This window comes from Papio anubis, chromosome 16 (genome assembly GCF_008728515.1).
Source record: "Papio anubis isolate 15944 chromosome 16, Panubis1.0, whole genome shotgun sequence".
Taxonomy (NCBI): domain Eukaryota; kingdom Metazoa; phylum Chordata; class Mammalia; order Primates; family Cercopithecidae; genus Papio; species Papio anubis.
In genome coordinates, this window is record NC_044991.1 from 49,740,405 (window position 1) to 49,753,471 (window position 13,067).

The 13,067-nt window shown below is 37.8% G+C and overlaps 1 protein-coding gene across 3 annotated transcripts in view; it reads right to left on the minus strand.

Annotated features, from left to right (window-relative positions):
- PLCB1 (phospholipase C beta 1) overlaps positions 1 to 13,067 on the minus strand; it is a 738,719-nt gene that overhangs the window by 242,202 nt on the left and 483,450 nt on the right. For all 3 annotated transcript variants that reach the window (XM_031656114.1, XM_031656115.1, XM_031656116.1), the window contains exon 4: positions 11,974 to 12,111. In XM_031656114.1, coding sequence (XP_031511974.1) covers positions 11,974 to 12,111 — 138 coding nt within the window. The remainder of the gene's footprint in view (positions 1 to 11,973; positions 12,112 to 13,067) is intronic.

The following is a 13,067-nucleotide window of genomic DNA, read 5'->3' on the forward strand; positions in this document are numbered from 1 at the left end:
TGAAAATGAACTTAAAGCGAATTCTTCAACAGGAAAAATTAAAACTCCCCCAAAGAGCAACGTCCATGGCACAGAGTAGAAGAACGGAGAGATATTTGTTTCTGTTGAAGTTTTTCACAATGAGACGATTACAGTTGTATCACTGGGAGTCTCAGGTGTATTCTTAGCATCCACTGGGGAGACCTCCTCCCTTCCCTCCTGCTAGTTTCCTGAGTCATTGTTCATTTGTACAACTGAGAAAATGCTAATTGTGTGCTCATATATGGAACCCCCAAAGTTTCATTTCTGTGGATTTCATGTCAATCCACCACATTCCTGAAAAGATTCTTCCAACAGTCTCATGTCACTCTTATGAAAACACTTGCTATTATGCCTTTGAATCCTAGCAGTCTCAGTGTTAATTATTACCTTGGTTGTATCTGCCTCAGTGCTGCGTACCATAGACAATAAATGTAAGTGGGGTCTTTAATAATAATTGATATTGTTGTTCACTACAGAAATAATTCCATTTGAAAAGATCACATAAAAAAGGATTTTTGTAAAAAAAAACACTGCTAATTTCCTTAGTAAGATGTATGTGAAACAGAAAAAGGGGAGCAATCGCAATTTCTTGGCCATTAAGCATGCTGCTTATCTGCTTATTATGAAATCAGTTTGACAAAATTAAAACTGCATTACTTGAAAACTGATTAGTGAACTAGGCACAGGTAGTTCCTCATTAACTTATAATTTAATGACAGAATTCTGCTGAAATATAATTTTCTCATTTGGAAATAAATTTGTTTTAAATTACCTTAATCATACCTTACAACTTTATTTTAAACCTTGTTGCAAGCTAGATTCTTCTCTTCAAATGAAGAGGGTATTTGACCCTTGGTAACTCAATCCCGTTAGTTCTTCCTCTGCTATGAGAATGATTCTTTGCCTTTGGCCTTGATTGTTCCATCTTTGATCATTCTCACTGCCTGTGAAGGCCATGGAATAGTGACTCTTAAACACAGTTTTTTTTTTCTTGTCTTCTAATTTAAAAGTAAAATATTGATATCAGTTTATTTAATGGCTCTTCCTGACTTTCATATTGCAGATCCTTTTTCTAGCTTATTATGAATATAATTTATTGGATTTCAGAACACCATTCTACTATTTTCTAGCTGGGACCTTCTGCTAAATGCTATCTAATATATATTTTATCCGTCTTGCCTAACAGAGACCCAACAGTACTCACGCCAACAATATGTCCAACTGAAAAAATATATCCATTTTCCAATGTCCTTAGCAGCTGGATGACCACCATGTGCCACGTGGCAAATCACACGTAAGCAGGTGCCTGCTGGAGGGTTCTGGGAAAATGTGTTTCCTGATATAGGTGCTCTTTTCCTTTTACTGTAGGGAACGTAAATGGAATAGAGCCACAGAGTCATCTCAATCTATGAGAAAAAGGCCACGAGAATCACAGGGCCCTCACTCAGCCTTGTTATCCCTGAGCTCCTGAATCAGTGCCAGAGACCACCTGTGGAGTCCTAATAAGATAAGTAAGCAACATTGAGGAAAGCGCCCTAGGTTGGGGAGAACAATCTGAGATGGCTAATCACAGACAAGCCGCTGGCACAACATTCTGTTCCCAAATATCTCCTTCAGCACGTACTCCCAGTAACTCCAGCAGCATGACCTCATTCTGCACATAGCCCCTCCATCATGACCCTATGAAACTTCCCTTCAATCCCTGCCTCTTTGCAGACAGCTCCTTCTGTGCTGTGCTGTCCATTGCACCTTTGCAACATATCTTCATACTTTCTCTAATAAATCTGCCTTTCTTTACCTATTACTGTCTTGGTAAATTCTCTTACCACCCACAATGCCCACCCCAGCCAGTGGCACCCATGACAGGCTTCCGGCTACATGAGAAAAAAAAGAAAAGAAAAGCAAAACCGAACAAAACACAAATTAAAAATCCTTAATTTGTCTCAGCTATTGTTTGATTTGGTTTTCTGTTAGTCCAGGCCAAATGCAAGTCCTGAGTGACAGAATCATGTTGGACAAGTCTTTTAAAATTTGTCCTCCAATATTCATGTCTTATAAAATGGAGGTAATAATAGAACTTATTTCATAGGACTTTTGGGAGAATTGGGATAATTCATGTTAGACCAGTGACAGGTGTAACATATGCTTGTTAAATGATAGTAACCTAAAAAACTATTATTTATCAATGAAACAGAGACAGAGTTTCTTAAAAGTTGTTCAGAGGGGTTGGAAAGGCAATGATCACTTTTATGTCCTAGTTCTGTTTCTTAACAACTATTTTCAGCATTTCTGTTCTTAAATTTCTGGGGTTTACTTACATATTTCTATTTATATATATGTGTGTGTGATGCTTTTTTCATGTGTGTGTGTGTGTGTGTGCACACGTGTAATGCTTTTTCTTGACTGATTTTAGAATTCGACTATAATATCCTGCTCTGATTGAGGAGGCTTTAAATCTTTGACTCCATCTCTCACCTGCCCTTTCTCCTTGCTTGTGTTAGAGTTCTATCACTCATGCCCGTTCCTCCCTGTCACCTCTAAACACTCAAGCAACATACTCAAACTCTCTTGATCCATTCATTAAAAATAGTATCCCTTGGCTCCTCTGTGACAGGAAGACACTTACCTGCCATTCCTTTTACTTCCAACTCTTGTTAGCTTAAACTCACTTTTAAATTGTCAGTTTTTATCTTTGTTCAGCATTCATAATTGCGACTTTATTTGCATATAAATTGATTCTGAAAGTTTAAAACAAGTCCAATAAAAATTTACATGAGTATGAAATTGCAACTATAGTTTTCTGCTGGGCCATATATTAGAATATATCAGATTATTTGTTTTAGTTCTAACACCGTAACCCACATGGCTCTCCAAAGGGACACTCCTAATAACAAGTATATATGGATCTTTTTAAGTTCTTTCTTCAGTTGTTGAAACTCTTACATGTTTTAGCATGGTTGATATTTGGATAATACATTTCTGGTACATTTATCCCCACCCCTCTACCTTAACTTTCTTTTGGAGAGAAAAAAATTAAGTCTTTTTCATTTATCTGTCATCTTCTAGTTTCCTACTGATTACCTGAACCTACTCCATTCCTATACTTGCTATTTAGACTTTAAGACCAGTACTTTTGTTTAGCTCTCAGATGTTTTCTTGTAATATCTTCCTTAATTTCCCTCTTCTTGTTTCTCCTTTTCATTGGCTGATTATGCCTGTAAATACTTGTTGAATGAATGAAAATTATAATATAGTCGTTAGGAAAATTATTAGCATGGTATTTTCAAAAAGTGTTTTTAATTCGTAGTGCCAGCTTATTCATTGGGCATTATTTGGCTTAACTACTAAAGATGGCAACCAATATCAAGGTGAAAGGTGAAACAGATCAACCTGCCTCTCTCAAAGTATGTCAATATTCCCCTGCCATCCCCAAAATTTTATATGTGGAGGTAGAAATTTAATCAAGGAAGCCAGATTTTCTTAGAACTCTTCTTCCTTCCAAAAAGTTATGGTGATTTTTTTTTTTTTGTGGTACCCGTGTTCCTGCTTCCACGCTAGGCACACAGGTAATGCAATCAGGGCTTACTTAGCTGCCAGGCATCAGAAGCCAGGCAGACAGAGGTACGCGGAAGAGTAGCTTGTCTCTGTGCAATGGAGTGGATGGAAGGAAAGAAGAGATACTATTGCTGATGCAGATTTCTGTTTTCTTTTTCTGGGGAGAGGTGAGTTTGTACTAACAGTAGCACACAGTCTGAAATCACAATCATTTCTATGACTCAGGGTTGACATTTTCCCTTCAGTTTGACGTTAATTGCTTTCATGTGGGCACCACTGAACACTGTCTGGATCCAAAAAAGCTCCTGCTTAGCAAATGCAGAAAAGACACCCAGGAGACAGAAGGCAGGGGTGCTTTCTTCCACAATCACCAGAATAGCAATTGCTGCTGCTTCTGTGAGTGTAAGGGAGAGACTGAAATCCAAGTTGCCTTTTTTTTTTTTAAAATAAAAATCTTTTCAATATGAATGTCTTTCTTTTGACTTATGAGCTTTTAAACAAATGTTCCAGATAGATGATGTTTTCACAATACAAAAGTTTAAGTTGTTCATCCTTCATTTGCCTGACACATATCCAAAAAGTGCAGAATGTAGAGTAAATTTCATTCTCCAACAAAGGACACCTACCACTATAAAATTCCAAGACTAATAGTGCAATGAATTGACATAGTAAGAACTTTGTCCTTTTTATGATTGGGTGGAGGAATAGCCTAAGACGACACAGGCATTTTTTTTTTTAAATATAATAAGGTCAGGAATAGCAGGTAATGATGATCTCACAAAACACAATAACTTGTGGATCTAACTTTTCATGTTTGTAAACAGTGATCTTTTTGGCACATGTATTCTACTCGTAAGGAAGTCATGCACAGTTTTCCATTATGTCCCAAAACAAATTGCTGAACACAATTTATGGCATCATCTTTTCTTTTCTTAATCATTTTTCATCATTTAAAGTCAAACTTACAGCTACTGCTGCTTACTCATCATAAATTGGTTTGAAATTCAAAATAGAAACGAGATAAAGTGTACATTTTGTACAGAATATACGCAAGTGTTTGAAAACTCTTACCTCAATGCGTATGCTCCCAGAATAAAAATAAATATAAGAATCTCACATCTCTTGAGGTCACTTTTAAATAGCTAATACTATTATTTTAGAGCAATTCTAAGAAAATTCCTGAAGTTTTTGATGAATGGCCTGGAGGCGGCCTTAGCAGACCCCTTCACTTGCCCCTCTTTCTTTTCTATTTCCCAACTTCATTTCATAGACTATAATGTCTTTTGCTTAAAAGAAATTCCCCTCTCTGTGACATCTTCTCTCATTTCCTTGGCCTGAAAGGTGTCAACTATTTGGTAAATAGGAGTTATTTTCATTTGCTTAAGAAAGTGTGGAGCAACTTCTGGGTAAGGAAGTGACAGTCACAGTAACTCTGAGTGGGAATAAGGTTAGCTTTGGGAAAAAAAAGATTAGGAAAATGGAAGCCATCATAATGAATGGCACCTGGGTCCTCCTACTGAGAATCCTGGCAAGCTGGAGAGAGAATTATTCTGGGAAAAGCCTGAAGCAACCAATTTGCTAGGGGGCCTTAATTTCTCCCAACTCTAAATGAAAAGATTGGAGCACATGATGTTAAAAGCCATTATGACTCTTAGATTTTATGTGACCTATCACTTATTTTCAAGAATTCAAAAGCCTCTCCTTTTCCTTTTCCTTTCCCTTCTCCTTCCCCTTTCCTTCCTTTCCTTTCCCATCCTTTCCTCTCTCATACCTCCCACATTTATTGAGCCAAGCACTAAGCTAGATCCTGGGAATACAAAACAGACTAAACTATTGTTTTTGACTTTCATCAGCTCACAAATACAGGATAGGTTATCAGACACACTGATTGATAATTACAGTGTAATAACTAATTGAAAATATGTTCAAAGTTCACAGAACAACAGACGAAAGAACAGTGGGCTATTCATGGAAGTCATGAGATGGAGCGAGAGATGGATGAACTGAGTTGATACTGAGTGCCTCGGGAGGCCTAGGACTTTTCTTGGTGGACAAAAGAGAGAAAGGCAGTGTAGGAAATGACCATATTATAAAGGCATTACTATTAAAATTGTAAAGGCAGAAGAATCACAAATAGTTAGGAACTGCTGGAGCAGAACAGTGCAACAGTCAAAGTGGTGAACCATCAGTACCTGAGGGTAGGGGCTATGTTTAGTCAGTGATAAACCCTCGGTGCCCAGTGAGATGCTTGGCACATACTAGGCCCTCAATAAATATTTGTTCACTAAATGCATAGAAACTTCATTTTGCAGGAAACAGAGAATGAAAATGATTTAAAATATGATCAGGAATGAGTTTATTTTTTTAAAAGGCCATTCTTATGCAGCTGAGCAGGCAGATTTGTAGAGCAAAGTGTGAGAGAATTTCAGGAAATAGGTAGGTAATGATTGTACATTAGACCTGACAAGGGCTTAACAAGACGGCAGGAAGAAGGGGGAGCAGGAAAGAGATGTGAGAGCTAGTTAGGAAATTCAGAGAGCAGGTGTGTTATTTAGATTGTGCACAAGAAACTGATACAGATGAAGTTAATGAAAACTTCCAGAAAATCATACTCATACCCTTGAGATAAGTGAATTAGACTCTCCAAGAAACTCACAACTACAGAGGGGGAAGAATCTAAAATTACAAACACTAAAGACTAATGTTCAGATTATAGAACATATTTTCAGAGAGCGCATTTCTTCTGTGACAGCTACTTCAAAATGTAATAATTTAATGTACAGAGATCCTCTGCTAAATTTTTCTTCTATGTGTGAAATAATATTTAAAAATCAAAATGGCTCAACAAGTTTGAGAAAATGACAGTATCTATCAAAGCAGCATACATAAAGATCTATGACCAGTCATTACACTCCAATATCCAGCTCTCAGAAAGGCAGATGTTTGTAGCATCATTATTTATAGCAGTCCTAAACTCACAACTACCTGAATGTCTACCAACTGTAAGTAAATTACTGACTACTACTTAGCAAAGAGAATGGACAAACTACAATCACACAGAAAATATAGAAGAATCTCTTAAATCTCATAATATAATGTTGAATAATAGAAGTCAGACCAAAAAGATTTTATTGTATTACTTCATTTACAGATATTTTAAAAACAGGTAAGACTAATCTATAATGTTAACTGCCATATAGAGGTAAGTAGGTAGGGTGGATATCTAGGGTGCTGGTTATGCTCTGTTTCTTGATCTGGATGTTGATTAGGTGGATATATTCCTTTTCCAAAACTCCATCAGGGTATAGAGTAAGAAACTGTGCACTTTTCTGTGTATGCTACATTTCAATAAAACATTAAATAATCTGGCTCAGTTCCCATGAGCGTGGTGTTAACTGGCTGCCTCCTCTCAGCTTCCGTTTTTCTGATTCTTTCCTTTTATGTTAGAGTGTCAGTGATTCAGCCCTTGGATGTCTCCTCTATCTACAGTCACTTCCTGGCTGATCTCATCCAGCTTCATTAAAAAGTATGATGACTTTTTAATACAATCAAACACCCAATGACCCCCAAATTTACGTGAACTGAACATGACCAAAACTGAACTTCTGCTATATATTCCTAAACAAAAAATTATACTCTATTTTATATTTTCCCTATGTCAGTAAATGATATTTCTATCTTTGCCTCTTGGGCCAAAACTTTAACATCATCTTTGATTCCATGCATCTTTCTTTCACATGCAACATAAAATTCATAAACATACGCTGTCACTTCCTCCTTTATAATATACGTGTGTGTGTGTGCATGTGTATGTGTATACATACATGCAAATTTGGATTCCTTTTTATTTCCTCCACATTCCACATTGGTCTAAGTCACTAGCAACTCACCTAAATATTTCAATTGTTTGGTAATGAATCTGCTTGCTTCCGTTATTTCCCCTCTGCCACGCAGTTCATTATTGATTAAATGTTAAGTCAAATCACATCTATACTCAGCTGAAACCCTCTCATGGCTTCCATCTCACTCACAGTAAAAGCCAAAGTCCTTCCAAAGCCTATGCCACCCTACAGCAAAATCAATTGCAATTGCCGCCTCAGTTCCCTCTGCTACTACCTTCCCTCAATCTTGCTTACCTAGCTGCTGTCACACTTGGCCTTTGCTGTTCCTAAAGTACACCAGACTATCTTTTGCCTCAGGACTGTAGTGCAAGTGCAGTGCTGTCTCTCCAGACATCCTCTTGACTTGCTCCCTCACCTCCTTCCAGTCTTTGCTTAAGTGTCACCTCCCAGAGATGGCTGCACTGACCACCCTATTTAATGCCCTCTTCCACTGCACTCTCCATCTCTACCTCATTTTTGTCAATATCACTATCTCTTCCTAATACACTGCGTGACTGACTTCTTTATTTTACTCATTGTGTCTCCCACCTAGAATGTATGCTCCACTTCGGCAAGGGTCTTTATCTGTTTTCTTCACTGCTTTATCCCCAGCATCTAGAATAGAACTTGGTACATTGCAGAAGGCTTAACAAAATGTTGTTGAATAAATGAGTGAATGAATCCAAGTTCTTCATTTTATAGATGAAGAATGTACCCAAACTGTCAAAGGACTTGAAGGCTCATATCCATTTGGCAGAAGATTAATGCTAACATTTCTGATTTATAGACATCTTCTCTAGGGCTCTCTCCCCTTTACTGTGTTCCTTCCTAGGGCCAGAATTTCAGAACTCGTGGATATGAGTTCTGTCCCATTTAGTTCCTTCTCAAGAAGAGCCAAAATTATGGCCTTTAAGGGCAACATATTTTATTTGCAACAAAGTCTTACTTTTTTCAGCAAGAAAAAAAAAAAACCCATATTTGTCTCCTCCAGCAGTAAATTCTCATTTGCTTGGTTTGCATTTGTTGAATTAATGGGTTGAGTGTTGTAAGGTAAACTTGTAGAACATTGTGTAACGATTGTATTCTTCTTGACTTTTAAATTTGGCCCAAAGGCATGATTTGTCTCCCTTATTCTTTAATTTTCAAGTTACGTGTTTAAAAATGGAATCTGGAGACATCCAAAAGATTTTCTTTTATATTATTCTGTACCTCTTTCCTTTATAAGGGATGAGAGATGCTGTGGTTAAGAATAGGATACAATCTAAGTCACAAAAAAAGTAACCTATTATAAAACTTCTGAAAAATGTCCACAATGACCATTAAGGGGGCAGAGGGTTCTCTGTCTATTGAAAAATGTTGTCTTAAAAGGTCACATTTCTTAAGCACCCAGAGGGCTCTAGGAATGGTTTGGAAGTTAGAGAATGAACAAATGTGGTGGAGAGTGCTGATTCTGCTCTGCAAGATAATGTTACGTGCTTTCCCCATTGTATTCAGTGGTCAGGACCTGAGGTTTTATTTAGCACAATGTTTTTCTTAATGTGAATCTAGAACAAAAGCTGCCTATGGAAGCCCCCAAGTCTTACTCAGACCATACTTGTGTTTTTTTGGTTCACATAGTGTTTTTAAACAACTGTTGCCAATATTTAACATCTTTCATGGATTCTGCAGCTCCTTTTAGAAGAAAATTCAAGATCTGGCAATACTGTGCCCAAGCTTCTTTAAGGAAGAGATTGTCAAAGTGTGGTGCCTGGACCAGCAGCATTAGCATCACCTGGGGACCAGTTAGAAATGCAGATGCTCAGGCTCCATCCCAGACCTCCTGGGGCTGGGGCCCAACAATGTGTGTTTTAATAGGCTCCCTAGGTGACTGTGATACCTGATGCTCCAAGGTAACAGTAGTACTTGCAAATCTTAAGTTTCTGGCTGAGCAGTTTCAGTGGGGCAGGGGGAAATACTCTACAGAATATCACAGCCAGGGAAGGCAAAATATTCTCCATAGCTTCATTAATTATACCGGGAACATCAAGTAGCCCCTGGGAAAATCTCTGCAGATACACTCCTGATGGGGAATATTACAAGGATTGGAGATAAAAATCCCTAAGGAAAATTAGTGGGTAGGAACCCACAGAGAGGAGGAAATTAACTATATTTTAGATAGGACTGCACAAAGGCTTAATGCAACTTAAGATATGCAGATTGATGTGTAATATAAATATATTCACTCTTAGCAAAAGCTTCCCTGAAAGCCACTGCCATTTATTGCATGCTTTTAATTGAGATTTAGTGCATCCCATAAATTGGTCACTTTTTAAAAAAGGAATATAGTTCATTTGGGGAAAGATATTTTAAAAATATTTTGCAAACATTTAGAATCTGTTTTTTTTCTGTACTCATTTATCCATCTATTCATATGCAGGGAAATAAAGTATATGTCACATAGACAATGTTCATTGAACTGAAATCTCTCCAAGTATAAATGATACTATAGAAATACATGAGTAACTTGGCTCTTAAAGAGAGAAAGTTGATTCTGTTTATAAAATACTTGGAAAGCATAGTTTCTAAAAACCTTAGAATATTAAAACTAGTTGGCATTTTGTGCATCCCATTATAAGAATTAAAGTCAATATTACATAAGTGTTAGAAATAAACCCCTGCCAATAATCACTAATGACATAGAAACCAGGCCAATTGAAACCATCCTGGTTCAATATGGTGAAACTCCATCTCTACTAAAACTACAGAAATTAGCTGGGCATGGTGGCATGTGCGTGTAGGCTTGAACCCGGGAGGTGGAGGTTGAAGTGAGCCAAGATCACGCCACTGCCTGCACTTCAACCTGGCAACAGAGTGAGACTCTGTCAAAAAAAAAGAAAGAAAGAAAGAGAGAGAGGGAAAGAGAGAGAAAGAGGAAGGTGGAAGGGAAGGAAGGAAGGAAGAAGGAAGGAATGGAAGGAAGGAAGGAAGAAGGAAGGAAGGAAGAGAAAGAAAGAAAGAAAGAAAGAAAGAAAGAAAAGAAAGAAAGAAAGAAAGAAAGAAAGAAAGAAAGAAAGAAAGAAAGAAAAAGACAGGAAGGAAGGAAGAAGGAAGGAAGGAAGGAAGGAAGGAAGGAAGGAAGGAAGGAAAGAAAGGAAAGAAGGGGAAAGAAAAGAAAACAAGAAAGCAAGAAAGCAAGAAAGCAGGCCAGCATATTCGGTGTAGCTCAGAAAATCATCAGAGCACTGAGGGTTAAAAAACTGTAGATCGCAATATTCAGACAATGCCCACAGACATGAAGTGACCCTGCAGCTATGAGGCATGACATGACAAGCTCTGTAAGGCTTATATATTATACACAGACTCAAAGTATTCTTAGATTCATATTCTCAACTCTTAAAGGAAGTTATATGAAGGAGAAGGACTGTCACTAGTATTTTATAAACTATAAAAATGGGAAAAGAAAGTTCTTCTTTAAATATGCTCATTTCAGTATTCTTTCAATGACAATTGGACATTTCTAGAGAAAGCATTGCACTTGAATCTAGGGGTCCCAGATGTTCACAGCTTCTTGTTTGCTGTATTATACCTGCTTTCTAGCTATTTTTGTAAGTATCTGAAAGGCTCGCTCCTAGTGGAATAGCAGCACCTCAATGGGTAGGCTATATCTAATTTATCTTTCTAGTCCACAATTGAACAAATATTATTTGTTCTTATTTAAGTATTATTTTCATTATTATTTAAAGTTTTTGTTTTAAAGTGTTATTTTTTCATTCTTCTACATGTTAACTGAGTAACTACTACATGGATTATGGTGGACTAGGTGCTGCCCAGGGATTAAGAAGTTTAAAAAGGGCTGAAGATGTCTGTTCCCTAGGAGAGAGCTGGAAATGAGATGGACTTAGAAGCAGCATAGGGATGAGGCTAAGAGAGAATGACTTGGGAGAAAGTGTTTAGATGAAATAGAATGTGGTTTTATTTGTATTTTGTTATGCAAAGAAACTGCATCAAATACCTTAATCTTTTTTTTTTTTTTTTTTGGAGATGGAGCCGCACTCTGTCACCCAGACTGGAGTGCAGTGGTGCAATCTTGACTCACTGTAGCCTCCACCTCCTGGGTTCAAACAATTCTCCTGCCTTAGCCTCCCAAGTAGCTGGGATTACAGGTGCCTGCCACCACGCCTGGCTAATTTTGTATTTTTAGTAGAGACAGGGGTTTCACCATGTTGGCCAGGCTCATCTCGAACTCCTGACCTCAAGCGATCTGTCCACCTTGGCCTCCCAATGGGCTGGGATTATTGGCGTGAGCCACCACGCCCGGCCGGCTTATTCTTAATGAAAAAAATATCCATAATTCTTAAGTCGATGCCATTATTTGGAAGTGTTTTAATTGCACTTATACTTGGCAGCTGAATTATTTTTAGGTGAAGTTTTAACACATGCTAAATATAACAAAAATTCAGTCTTTTGCAGGCATTAGTATGATAGCTCAAGCATTCAGATCATGATGATAAGCTTTAGCGGTTTCCATCCACCATACCTTGGCCACTTCTTCTTGGAAAGCCACGAGATTCAAATGGGAGATGTTCACGAGGTCAGGCCCATACACCACCGTGATCATGCGCTGCTCCAGGCGCCCGATGTTCCCCACATCCAAAAGTTCACGTAATTTGGGGTCCTGGACAATAAATGTTGAAAATAATTAGTCTATAACTAGAGATTCCAACGTTACAGCATAACTTCAACTTCTGTTGAGTTAGAATGATTTCAAAACAAAGTTGCTTTTATTCTTACTAGAGAATTGTAGGAGTTTAAGGCTCCCATCCCACAAACGACCTAGAAAGATGAAGCAACTTGGCCAGAGTAGTGGAGAGACAATTTCTGGCTCAAGACTATAGCCTTTAGTTAAGTGCTCTTTCTGTGATCCTATCACACATTTTTATGTGCCATGGTTCTCTATTTCCTCCAATCATCCCAGAAATTGTGTATTGAAATGAAAAATCTCTATTCTTCTCCTCAATTCCTGAATGCACTAAGATAAAGAAGGTGGTTATTCTGAAATTAAAATATGACAATGCCTACGTAGGGTTAGGGAAGAAACACAGCCCTGGCTCTCTGTGTGGACTTGCTCCAACACTGAATACTGATGCAAAATGACCCAGAATTAGTGTGAGCAAAACCGTGGTGCCTGCCATGCATATGTTGATTTCACTTCTGTCCTTGGAATGTACTGGGATTTGGACATATGGAACTTCTGCAGTCTTTTCAGAGCAAGTTGCATTCTTTGGGTCATGATAAATGGAAATCCTTTGGAGATATATTCCTGCTGGGAAAGGGAGTTTTCCAAAAATTCAAAGCTCAAAGTTTTCCAAAATTTCAAACCTAAAATAGGGCTTAGTCAGCTTGACTGAACTGATTTCCTCCCATAGGACAGGCCCTGAAGGAAATGAGAAGTCCATGCAGAAAATAAGCATCAAATCAATCACTTAGCAAATTTGCTGGCCAGCTTCTGAGACAGAAATACACTTACATTCTTATTTATTTAGCTAAATACTGGGCCAAGCGGTACTGATTACTTAGACTGGCTATTCTGACCTCTTTTTGGAGGTTTTGATATACATCATCCTTATGAAG